Genomic DNA, 12,208 nt, shown 5'->3' with positions numbered 1-12,208 from the left:
TGGGAAACTACCACCCCAATAATCTACTCAATTCACTTTACTTAAAAGTTATTTCTTCATTATGTTCTACTTCCGTCTTTTATGTTAAGGTTGCTGAGGTATTAAGGTGAGGACAAGAAATCCTAGGTGGATCTGAAATACTATTATTGGGAGACAAACTTGAACTTGGCACAGATTTCTGCCAAAGTACACCAATTACACCTCACAGAAAGGTAAGAAATTGTTCAAATTCACAACAGAAAGGAGAGAAATAGGACCATGTTCTTTATTGCTACACAGCTTTTCCTTCCCCTGTGTAAATGTCTACTTTTGCACACAGTTGGTAATTAAAATTTTACAGAACAAGCTTCTACATATGCAATGCTTTCCTGTCTCTAAAGTGTAAATATATTGTGTTTTCGCTTTACCATCACGAAAATTAAAAAATTAAAAGTATTATCTTGTCTTTCCAATATTTGTGTCAAATATCCTTCTAGATTTATTTTTCTTCAATCCTTTCTAGTTGATCAAATTGCTGTTTTCACATTGCCAGTCTGATCACAAAATTGCTACTTTACAGGAGAATATTTTTTGCTGACATAAATTATGGGATCAGAGATACCAATGCAGTTATAAGAAAAGGGTGTGTATGTGCGTGCGTGTGTGAGAGAGAGAGAGATTGTGTGTGTGTGTGAATGTGTGCATCCATCTTTAAGGAAAGGATAAAGAAATGTACATATGAAACAAAATACCACTTTCTAATGTAAGCCCTAGTAAAAGGCCTACATCACAAACATACTTTCTAGCATTTCTGAAATCAAATACAGTACTGAATTTGAAAACCATTCACTGAGAACATACCATGTAAAAATGAAAAATAGTTATTTTTATCAAGACTGTTCCTCTATAAACCTAAATCTGATTTATCTTTCAATTTATATCTCATTATATCTCACTACAATGCATGTACTAACTATACCATCATGATTTCCTTGACTCATGAAAACATTTCAGGAATTTGAATCTTTTCACATATAGTGAGCAATTTGGTTCAGTACCCCCCAGAGATGAAAAACTCATCTCAATTTACAACAGTAAATAAATAATTCAGTTAAAACTGCAAGTGGTACCAATCCAGCAAACTATTGATGGAGAGGTTTGGCCTTCCATGAAGTCAGAACAACATAAAAGTTTTCAATGGGGATTACTTGTTCAGACAAGTTACAAAGATTAGAAAAATACTCAAATTAATTATGAAATAGATAATATTCTCATCTTATGTAAAATAAATATCACGAACGTATATAGGGAGAATCAATACCAGTGATATTTAACTTAAAGCATTTTAAGCTTTTAACTTTAATATGCTGATATATGAAACAAACATTAAACAAAAAAAAGCAACACTACAAGTCAAAACCTAACCAAAGGCCTCTACCAACCAAAATTTTGAAAATTTCTATGCAAGTCAGACAAAACGAAAAAAAGGAAAATTAAACCCAGGAAGCAAAAACCAATCAAGTCTGTTCCAACACTGAAGTCAATATCCAAATCACATACAGAACCAAAAAGGGGAAAACACTCAGGTCTACAAATGGATAAGCAGTTCCGATACAATCCAGATCCCGACATTTTCCCACTCAGAAACAAATGCAGTGGAGCTTTTCCTAGGGAAAAAGGAAAAAAGCTCTCCAAATGATTTTTTTAAAGTGACATCTAGAAAGTGTGCCTCTTTCTGTCTCTTTCCCTGGCGCCTCATTGGAGGAAGGAGGGGGTTGTTTTTGTATTCTCCCCCACTGGAGCAAGACACAATCAGATGTTAGCTGGAGGAGAGAAACCACTTTTGACAACAGCAAATAAAAATAAAAAGTGCCCTTCCTCCTCTGACAGGATGGGCACCCACCTCACACACCCCTCCCCACTCCAACCCCTCCTTCACCACCCCCCCAGAACCACCCCCTCCTCACCCCGGAGCTCCACTGCGTATGTGGTTTGGTGCTACTGTTGCCCCGGAGTTAAAGTCAGAGCCAGAGGAAGGCAATGAAGCCCCCACAGACACACTTACCTTTTCTGCCCCCCACTTTTGAGTGCCTTCCCTGGAGCTGTGGAGGATGACACAAAGGGTAATAAAGGGGGGGGGGGAGTGGAGGAGGAGGAGGAGGCGAAGGAGGAGGAGAGCTGGGGAAGTGGCTGCTCCTGGGTGTAGTGAGATGTCTCCAGCCAGGGCCAAGCAGCAGCAGCAGTAGCAGCAGCAGCAGCAACAGCAGAGAAGGGTCTGTGTTGCTAAGAGGCTTTTGGTCTCTTTCTCTCCTCTCACGGCCAAAGAGGAGGAGGATGGAGGGGGCTCGGGAGAGAGGCTAGTGGAGGGGTGAGGGGGTAGGAGTCGTGGATGGGGGTTTTCGAAGAAGAAGAAACTCCTTCTCCTCTCTCAGGCTCAATCCCCCTCTCAGGTCTCAGGGCTGGAGGGTGGGGGAAGGAACTCAGCCGCCTTCCCCCCACCCCCCTCAATTCAAGGTTGAAGTGGGGTAAAATTAGTGTCCTGTCCCTTTAAAAATAGAAATAAAAGGTGCCCCCCCTCTGCCACTGCCTCTCTCTTCATCATCAGCTGCTGCTGCTGCTGGGGTCTCTCTGCTTGGGGGGGGAGGGGGGTTCGGGTAGAAGAGACGGGAGGCACTCACTGCGCATGTCCCTCTCTGACGGGAGGCTGGTTGGTTGAAGGCAGGAGGAGGGGGAGGGGAGGAAATGAGATGGTTTCCCAGAAGGCTCCGAGGCGATCGCGACCCGGAAGACATTGTAGCAGGGGGTAGAGAGGCGGGGGCGGAGAGTAGGAGGAAGTCGCTACTCTTTAATACCCCCAGTCCCCTCCTCCCTCCTAAGGGAAAGTGGAGGAACGGAAGTGGGCGTGGACGGAGGCGAAAGGAGATCACGTGCTTGGGCGGGAGAGGGGCGGGGTAGGGAGGCGGTGCCTGCGCGGGGCATGCCGGGAGTCTTGGTGAATTCGTTGGCAGCTGCAGGTGAAGCAGAGCAGAGAACGCTGCGAGAGGAGTCTGTGAAGCGATTCCCAGCGTCTCCGGAATCTCGTTCTGCCCTGGTAAGAGATAACTTTTCCATGAGAGGTAATCTGGAGTGGACTCGCCTCAGAACGAAAGCCTTGGGCGCCTGTGGCGAAAAGCGAATCGAAAAGGAGAGGACGGAACGCTTTGGAGACTGGGAATGCGGGAAGGGGGGCAGGCTTGTCTAGGCCAGGCAGGCCAGAATCTAGGCGGGCTCCTTCCGTCTCGTGGCTTCCCTCTGAGCCAGCCGGTGGCGAATCCTGGACGAGCGTAGGGAGTGTAGATAAGCTCAGGAACCTAAATCTGTGGCATGTGTTGACTACACTCGGTGATGGTGAGAAATGTGATGGTCCAGGTGTAAGAGAGAAATGAGATCTCAGAACCCTCAGCAGATGACTCTGTTAACTGCTTCTTCCCCTCAGAGTGGGCACCTGTCCAGGGAGAGAAACAAGCTGTGTGAATTTTGACAACTTCTGTCATTGCATGTATCGTTTATATTGGGTGTTACTACCACCAGCCCTTACTTCGTTAACCTCCCAGGAATTCTGGAGTGGCTTTGAGGAGGGAGCAAGCTGGCAGTTGGTTCTTCAGTAGAATTTCCCTCCGTGTCTTGCGTTGTTTCCGCAACAAAATGCCTGTGGCATTTCTCAGAAGGAGGGTATGGAATTGTGTAATTCTTGATATTGTGTCTTAGTTATCGTTGACAGAGAAGGGACATCATCAAAGTTTTCCCTTTCTGTAGTGTATATGCGAGATTTTTAAAAGGATGTTTTTAGTTTCTTTGGTTACTAGCCTCAGATTTAGAACCGTTATTTCTCAAATGCTACTATTTTTGCTGAAAGTAGTGTTTCCCTCATGTTAATTCAGAGTGTTTAAAAAAGACGGGTTTTCATTAGTAATTTTTTAAGCAAAATAGCACCGTTTCTTTCTCACATTCTGTCCATACAATCATAACTAAAACCATTACAGTCTTTCAGTTATAATTTTTTGTAAACGTGCATTGAAAGACTATCACTCACGTATGTATTTTTTTTAAAACCAAGACTATGAAATTCCTCATGTTTATTATATTTGTATTACTTAATTCTGTAGTGATTTCTTTTAGGATATGCTATCAGTTAAAGTTACTGCTTATTCTTGTATGTTTTGACAGTGAATTTTGTTTATGCACCACTGACTAGTGCTTTTACCACTTTATGTGTGTGCAGTAATCCTGTCAAATGGAATAAAAACTGGACTCTGGTGCCTCAAAGTTTTGTTTCTATTGAAACCAAATACATGACACTTTAGAACAAAAAAATTATAGCAGACCCATAAAAATGCCGTAGATAACAAACTTTAAATCGTTTTTTTTGTGACAAAATACTAAATGTGCAAAAGAGTGTACAAATCATAGTTACAAAATATAATGATTAGTTCTAATGATTAGTAAACAGAATGTGGGAAAATGCACAAGCCACAGATATACAGTATAATGAATAATTGTGAACACAGTATTCTGTATCAAATTAGAACATTGCAGAATTAGAACATTGCTGTCCCCTTCACTTTTATTTCAAGTATTTTTTAACCACCTTTGTCAGGATTCCTAAACAATATACATTGGTTTTGCCTTTTTTTTTTTTAATAGCCTGTATGTAACTGAATTACATGTTATCTATCATCTTCAGTCAGTCCTGTAGGTCTAGTTCATGTATTTTCACTGCTGATAGTAATGCTTATAAGTAAGTATAGTGTAGTAAGTCTTTTTGTGAACATACACAATTAATCTAACTAGTCTAGTATTATGAACATTTGGATTGTGGCTAGTTTTTAGCACTTAGAAATAGTACAACTCTGTGTAATCTTACACATGCATTTTATATACGTAGCATGCATTTCTGCAGAATGTAGATTATGCCAAACTTTTCAAAGTGAATATATCAATTTATACTCCCACCAACAATGTATGATAGATCCTTTTTTCTACAGTTTTGAAAAGAGTTGGTAGTTTTTGTTTTTGCCAATCTGATGAAAGTAACTTTGTGTTATTATTTTAATTTGCAGTTCCTGATTGTTAATGGGTTTGAGCAGTTTTTCAAAAATTTATTGGCTGTTTGAGAATTGAATGTTGTGAGGCCTTATGTTCCTGAAATTGTCTTTACTGTGTACTCTGTTAGTTTGACTGGGTGTAGAATTCTAAATTGGTAATGTTTCTTTTCAGATTTGAGGAGAAACTCTTAGTGTTTGATAAAAATTTGACTCCATTCTTGTTTTTAATGCTGCATTTCACTTTCTTCTCCCCTATGGAAGCTTCTGCAACCTTTTTTGTTTGAAGCTTATAGATTCTTCTCTTTGTTCTATGCAGTGTTCTGAAACATCACAGTAATGTGAGATAATTTATGAGTCCATAGAAATTTATATGCGTTTCATGAGTTCTTTCAGCCTAGCAACCTGTATCCCTCAGCTCTAAGGTTTCTGATTCATTTTCTGTAATTTTCTTACCTCAGTGTTTTTTGTACCTGCAATTAGACATTGTACTACTGGACCTATTTCTTTTCTCCCATTTTTCATTTTCCAGTTTTTTGCTTTATACTTTGACAGAAATTTACTTGATTTTTAAAACCTTGAGACTTTAATTTCTCCTATTGTTTTTTTGATTTTCAGTACCATTTTTTGATCTTTGTTTCCCCCCCTTCCCCCCATGGCATTTCTAGTATTTATTTCTCTTTATGGATTTAAAGTTTTGTTTTGAGGTTTATTTCTCCCAGCACACTCTGTGTTTTCTAAGTTATTCTTTGTGTTGATGTATTTTAGTCTCACTTTAGAGGCTTTCCTCGGCTCTGTTGTGATCCTTGATTGTGTTCAAATTTTTGTAAGGAACATTGGAAACCTATTTCATGCCTCTCTTAACTTAGCTAAAGTTTGCTAGCTGTTGATGGTTCTCACTGTGGGAAGATTTGGCTGGGACAAATTTGGGAGGGAAACCCAGATATCAATTTTCTTAAAATTTCTTTAGGTATTTGGAAGTTTTTTTCTCTTGGGCTAGTAAGAGTCCAACAAGGATTTTCTAATCTTCTGCTTCAGAGTCAGTGGTTCTCAGCTGTTTCAATATGATCTCCCCAAGATATTTGTCAATGTCTCAGACACACTTGGTTATCAGAAATGGGTTGCTACTGAAAACCACTAGATGCTGCAGGTTTGGTTGAACATCCTACAATGCATAGGGCAGCCACTTACAACGGAGAAAGTATCCAGTTCTAAAAGTCAGTTTTGCCTCTTGCTCCAAGGGATAAATAAGCCTGACTCTCAGTGCTCTGAGAACCAGGTGAAAACAGAGCTCAGGAATCTCAACATTCTTTTTTTTTTTTAAATTCTTTGATACTCTCACCTTCTACCATGCCTGCTGTCTCTTAGTGTAGGATCCTTCTGTATTATCCTCTCTGGAACCACTTGTCTTCTGATGGAGTGGAGTAAGGGCTTCTGCTTAATTTTGACCATTTAGCACTGCAGGCCTTTTGGAGATGGTTTTGTCAATGAATTTTAACCCAAACTAAAATACTGGCTATGTTATGTGTTTATCTTATTTGAACAGGATTGGCTGATGAGTCTAGATAGCTTTGTACATTGTACTAATGCTTTAATGGGAAAATAAGATATGAGTTGAACATTATAAACTAGGAGGTGGATGAAACCTGGAATAGATAGTTGGCTTCCCTGGTGGCTCAGATGGTAAAGAATCTGCCTACAGTACAGGAGACCCAGGTTCAATCCCTGGATCGCGAAGATCCCCTGAAGACTTGAATGACTACCCACTCCAATGTTCTTGCCTGGAGAATTCCATGGACAGAGGAACCTGGAGGACTACAGTCCATGGGATTGCAAAGAGTCAGGCATGAGTAAGCAACTAACACTTTCACTCTCACATTCCCCATTCTTTTATTTCAATTTGTTTCCCCCTTTTCACTCCTAGTGTGGCTTAGATAGTTATCTTCACACAAGCATGTGTTGACATTGCTAGTTTTTTAATAATAATTTTCCATTAATCTCACATAGTTCTCTTTCTCCCTCTTCACCTCCAATAAAGTCTTTGTCTATTGTATTTTATACTGCTTCTTTCATTAATACTGGAATTGAGATTACTATGATGTTTTGTCTAATGAAATATGAAGGTTGAAGTCAGATTTGGCAAGATTAAAATTCTAAGTGTGTTAGTTTTCTTTGGGCACACTCATGCACATCTTCAGTTTTCCTTAATCTTTCCACAGTGTATAAAAATAAACGCTTTTTATATGGATGACCCAGAAATGTCAACTTATACTGCTCTCTTAAAATAATCACTTCTCTTAATAGTTCCATATATATCTACATCAACTTACTTTATAATGAGTAAATACCTAAAATATTTTCTCTAAAACCTCTTGGTTTATATTATGTCCAGGTGTGTTACAGCACCACTTTGATGCAATGTCTGATAGCATAATGTATTTAAAAAATTATGTTGAAATAATTTTATGTGACATACTTTTTAAAAGTTAAAATTTTGTTGTTACAGTTACTACTGATTACTTTGTATACTCAAATCATAATAGACATTACTTAAGTATGCAACATGATTACTTTTTAAGTTCCCAAAAATTAATATACATTCAGTGTAAAAGTAAAAAATGAAATTCATCCATAATCTCTACACTCATAAATAATTCTGTTAAGATGTTGATATATGTTATTTCAGTATTTTTTTACCTGTTTCTGTACATTTATTAGCAAAACTGGATTATAGAGTTTTGTTGTATACTTTTAAAAGAAATAACATTTAGCTAGCATCTTTCCACTGTATTACATACTTGTATAAAATAATATGATATTTATTTGCTTTATGTTACAGAAATCTGCCAGCCTCTAGGAGCTGTGTTCCTGAATAATGCCTTCATCAGTGTTACTTCTCTTTAAAATAAAATATTAAAAGAATTCTACTTTCCCTATATAAATGCTCTTCAAGCATCTGATTTTTAAAAACAAGAACAGATGAATTAATCTTAAAGTAGCTTTAAAGTAGTTTTAAAGTAGCTAGCATTTCCCTTGAATTACCATTCATTGTTTTGCAAATATTCCTGTAGGGTCACAATCTGCTAAAGCAGATTTTGCCTGTACATTTTTTTTAAACTTCATTTTATAGATTATCTGTCTTACTGACTTAGACTGCCTTTGTGCTTACATTTCATTTTCACAAATCTTTTATAAAATTGTATTCCCACCTGGTGTTTTCACAAATTTTGACTTTGAGTGTGCCTTTTTTTCTTTCTTTGAAATTTTTTAACAAATATGGGGTTTTTGATTATAGAGTACAGTGAATTGCTATATAGCCACACTCACCCAGCTCATCTTACTATAACCTAGTTTCCTTTATTATTAATATCTTGCCTTAGTGTGGTACATTTGTTGCAATTGATGAACCAGTATTGATACATTATTGTTAATCAAAGTTCATAGCTTACATTAAGGATCCCCCTTTGAATTGAACAGTATGGGTTCTGACAAAATGTATAATGACATATATCTGCTCTGACAGTATCATACAGAATAGTTTAACTTCTCTAAAAGCCCCTGTGTTCTATGCTCCCATTCATGCCTTGAACTCTTGGCAACTAATGATTTTTTCATGATCTCCCTAGTTTTGCTTTTTCCAAATTGTCATATAGTTGGAATCATACAGTGTTTACCCTTTTCAGGTTGGCTTTTTCCCTTAGCAATATGCCTCCCAAGTTTTTTCCATTTCTTTTCATGACTTGATAGCTCAGTTCATTTTAGCACTGAATATTTCATCTGATGGATGTATCACAGTTTGTTTATCCATATACCCACTGAAGGACATCTTGGTGCTTCCAGATTTTGGCGTTTATGACAGAAGTTGTCATAAACATTCAGATGCAGGTCTTTTTGTGGACAAAAGTCTTCAGTTCACCTGGGTGAAATACCAACATTCCTGATTGCTAGATTATGTTTAGTTTTGTAAGAAACTGCCAAACTGCCTACCAAAGTGAGTGTACCTACCATTTTGCATTCCTGGCAGCAGTAAATCAGAATTCTAATTACTTCATGTCATCCTAGCATTTGGTACAAACAATCCATTGTTATGGATTTAATAATTTTATTTATTTATTGGCTGTGCTTTCTCTAATTGTGGCAAGCAGGGACTACTCTTCATTGTGGTGTGTGGACTTCTCATTGCAGTGGCTTCTATTGTTGTGGATCACAGGCTCTAGGCGTGTGGACTCTAGGGTACCTGAGCTTTAGTAGTTGCAGCACATAGGCTCAGTAGTTGTGGGCCACAAGCCTAATTGCTCCTAGACATGTGGAATTTTCCCAGACCGGGGATTGAACAGTGTCCTCAACATTAGTAGGCGGATTTTTATCCACTTCAATGGGAAGTTCTGGATTTAGTCATTCTAACAGGTATAGATTGTTGTTTTAATATGCAGATCCCCAGTGATACATGTTATTTCTGGAAGTATACCCAGAAGTGACATCTCTGGATCACATAGTAACTTTATTTTTACTTTTTTAAGGACCCTACGTACTGTTATCTATACTGGCTGTGGAACTTACATTCCCACAAACAATGTAAGTGGGTTCCCTTTTCTACACACCATCTCCAACATTTATTTTTTGTAGACTATTGTTCATAGCCACTCTGACCTATGTGAGGTGATAACTCGTTTTCCGTCACTCAGGTGTGTCCAACTCTGCAACCCCATGAACTGCAGCATGCCAGGCTTCTGAGTCCTTCACCATCTCCCAGACTCGTGTCCATTGAGTTGGTGATGCCATCCATCATCATCTCATGCTCTGTTGTCTTCTTCTCCTGTCATCAATCTTTCCTAGCATCAGGGTCTTTTCCAGTGAGTCAGCTCTTCGCATCAGGTGGCTAAATATTGGAGCTTCAGGATCAGTTCTTCCAGTGAATAATAAGGGTTGATTTTCTTCAGTATTGATTGGTTTGATCTCTTTGCTGTTCAAGGGAGTCTTCTCCAGCACCACAGTTCGAGGGCATCAATTCTTCTGTGCTCCACCTTTTTTATTGTCCAGCTGTCACATCTGTACATGACTACTGGAAAAACTATAGCTTTGACTGTATGAACCTTTGTCAGCAAAGTAGTGTCTGCTTTTTTTTCCAAGGAGCAAGCGTCTTTTAATTTCATGGCTGCAGTCACCGGTCTCAGTGATTTTGGAGCCCAAGAAAATAAAATATGTCACTATTTCCATTGTTTCTCCATTTATTTGCCATGAAGTGATGGGACCTGATGCCATGATCTTCATTTTTTGAATGTTGAGTTTTAAGCTAGCTTTTTCACTCTCCTCTTTCACCTTCATCAAGAGGCTCTTTAATTTCTCTTCACTTTCTGCCATAAAGATGGTGTCATCTGCATATCTGAGGTTACTGATATTTCTCCCCACAGTCTTGATTCCAGTTTGTGCTTCATCCAGCCCAGCATTTCACATGATGTACTCTGCATAGAAGTTAAATAAGCAGGGTGACAATGTAAAGCCAGGACGTACTTCTTTCTCAGTTTGGAACCAGTCTGTTATTCCATATCTGGTTCTAACTGTTGCTATTTGACCTACATGCAGGTTTCTCAGGAGACAGGTCAGGTGGTCTGTTATCCCCATCTCTTGAAGAATTTTCCACAGTTTGTTGTGATCCACACAGTCAAGGCTTTAGCGTAGTCAATGAAGCAGAAGTAGATGTTTTTCTGGAATTCTGTAGCTTTTTCTGTGATCCAACGAATGTTGGCATTTTGATCTCTAGTTCCTCTACCTTTTCAAAATCCAGCTTGTACATCTGGAAGTTCTCATTCATGTAGTGTTAAAACCTAGCTTGAAGGAGTGTTAGCATTACTTTGCTATCATGTGAAATGAGTGCACTTGTGCAGTAATTTGAACATTCTTTTAACATTGCCCTTCTTTGGGATTGGAATGAAAACTGACATTTTCCACTCCTGTGGCCACTGCTGAGTTTTCCAAATTTGCTGGCATAATGAGTGCTTTAACAACATCTTTTAGGATTTGAAATACCTCAACCATCACCTCCACTAGCTTTGTTCATTGTTATGCTTCCTAAGACTCGCTTGAACTTCACACTCCAGGATGTCTGGCTCTAGGTGAATGATCACACCATCGTGGTTATCTGGATCATTAAGATCTTTTTTGTATAGTTCTTCTGTGTATCTTGCCATCTCTTCTTAATATCTTCTGCTTCTGTTAGGTCCATACTGTTTCTGTCCTTTATTATGCCTATCTCTCCATAAAGTGATAGCTCATAAACTGTAGTTTGAATTTTATTTCTCTAACAGTTGACTGGGTTGAGCATTTTTTCATGTGCCTGTTGGTGATCTGTATACATATTTTGGAGAAATGTCTATTTAGGTCTTTTGCCTATTTTTTGACTGGGTTTTTGTTTGTTTGTTTTGTGCTATGTATTTTGGAAGTTAATCCATTGTCAGTTCCATCATTTGCAAATATATTTTCTTAGTCCACTTGTCATTTCATTTTGCTTATGGTTTCCTTTGATGTGCAAAAGCTTTTAAGTTTAATTAGGTATCTTTTTTTTTTTTTCTCTCTTATTTCCATTACTCTGAAAGTGAAAGTGAAATCCCTCAGTTGTGTCTGACTCTTCAAGACCCCATGGACTGTAGCCTGCCAGGCTCCTCCGCCCATGGGATTTTCCAGGCAAGAGTACTGGAGTGGGTTGCCATTTCCTTTTCCAGGGGATCTTCACAACCCAAGGATCGAACTCGGGTCTCCCACATTGTAGGCACACGCTTTACCATCTGAGCCACCAGGGAAGTCCATTACTCTAGGAGATCCAAATAATATTGTTGCTAATTTTATCTCAAAGAGTGTTCTGCCTATGTTTTCCTCTTTAACTCTTTTGAACTTATTTCGTATATGATTTTAGAGAATGTTCTAATTTAATTCTTCTGCATGTAGCTGTCCAGCTTTCCCAATACCAATTGCTGAAGAGACTTTCTCCAGTATATATTCTTGCCTCCTTTGTCATAGATTAATTCAGCAGGTTAATTGACCATAGGTGTGGGCGTTTATTTCTGCACTTTATATCTTGCTCCATTTACCTCTGTGTCTCTTTTTGTGCTAGTACAGTACTGTTTTCACTATTGTATTTTTGTAACATAGTC

At 38.6% G+C, this 12,208-nt stretch overlaps 1 protein-coding gene and 1 long non-coding RNA gene across 3 annotated transcripts in view; one reads left to right on the top strand and one right to left on the bottom strand.

Moving 5' to 3' along the window:
- Window positions 1-2,819, bottom strand: part of LOC122453867 — a 207,507-nt gene extending 204,688 nt beyond the window's left edge. Inside the window, exon 1 of the long non-coding RNA XR_006273202.1 lies at window positions 2,045-2,819. This is a non-coding gene — a long non-coding RNA (uncharacterized LOC122453867). The remainder of the gene's footprint in view (window positions 1-2,044) is intronic.
- A 120-nt stretch (window positions 2,820-2,939) lies between these two features.
- ORC4 (origin recognition complex subunit 4) overlaps window positions 2,940-12,208 on the top strand; it is an 89,524-nt gene continuing 80,255 nt past the window's right edge. Inside the window, exon 1 of one of the 2 annotated variants that reach the window (XM_043488166.1) lies at window positions 2,940-3,070. In XM_043488166.1, the coding sequence (XP_043344101.1) occupies window positions 2,957-3,070 (114 nt within the window). In that variant the 5' untranslated portion in view covers window positions 2,940-2,956. The remainder of the gene's footprint in view (window positions 3,071-12,208) is intronic. The other variant, XM_043488167.1, reaches the window with a different exon arrangement.

Source organism: Cervus canadensis, chromosome 15 (genome assembly GCF_019320065.1).
Source record: "Cervus canadensis isolate Bull #8, Minnesota chromosome 15, ASM1932006v1, whole genome shotgun sequence".
NCBI classification, from domain to species: domain Eukaryota; kingdom Metazoa; phylum Chordata; class Mammalia; order Artiodactyla; family Cervidae; genus Cervus; species Cervus canadensis.
This window is presented reverse-complemented; position numbering and strand designations above follow the sequence as displayed.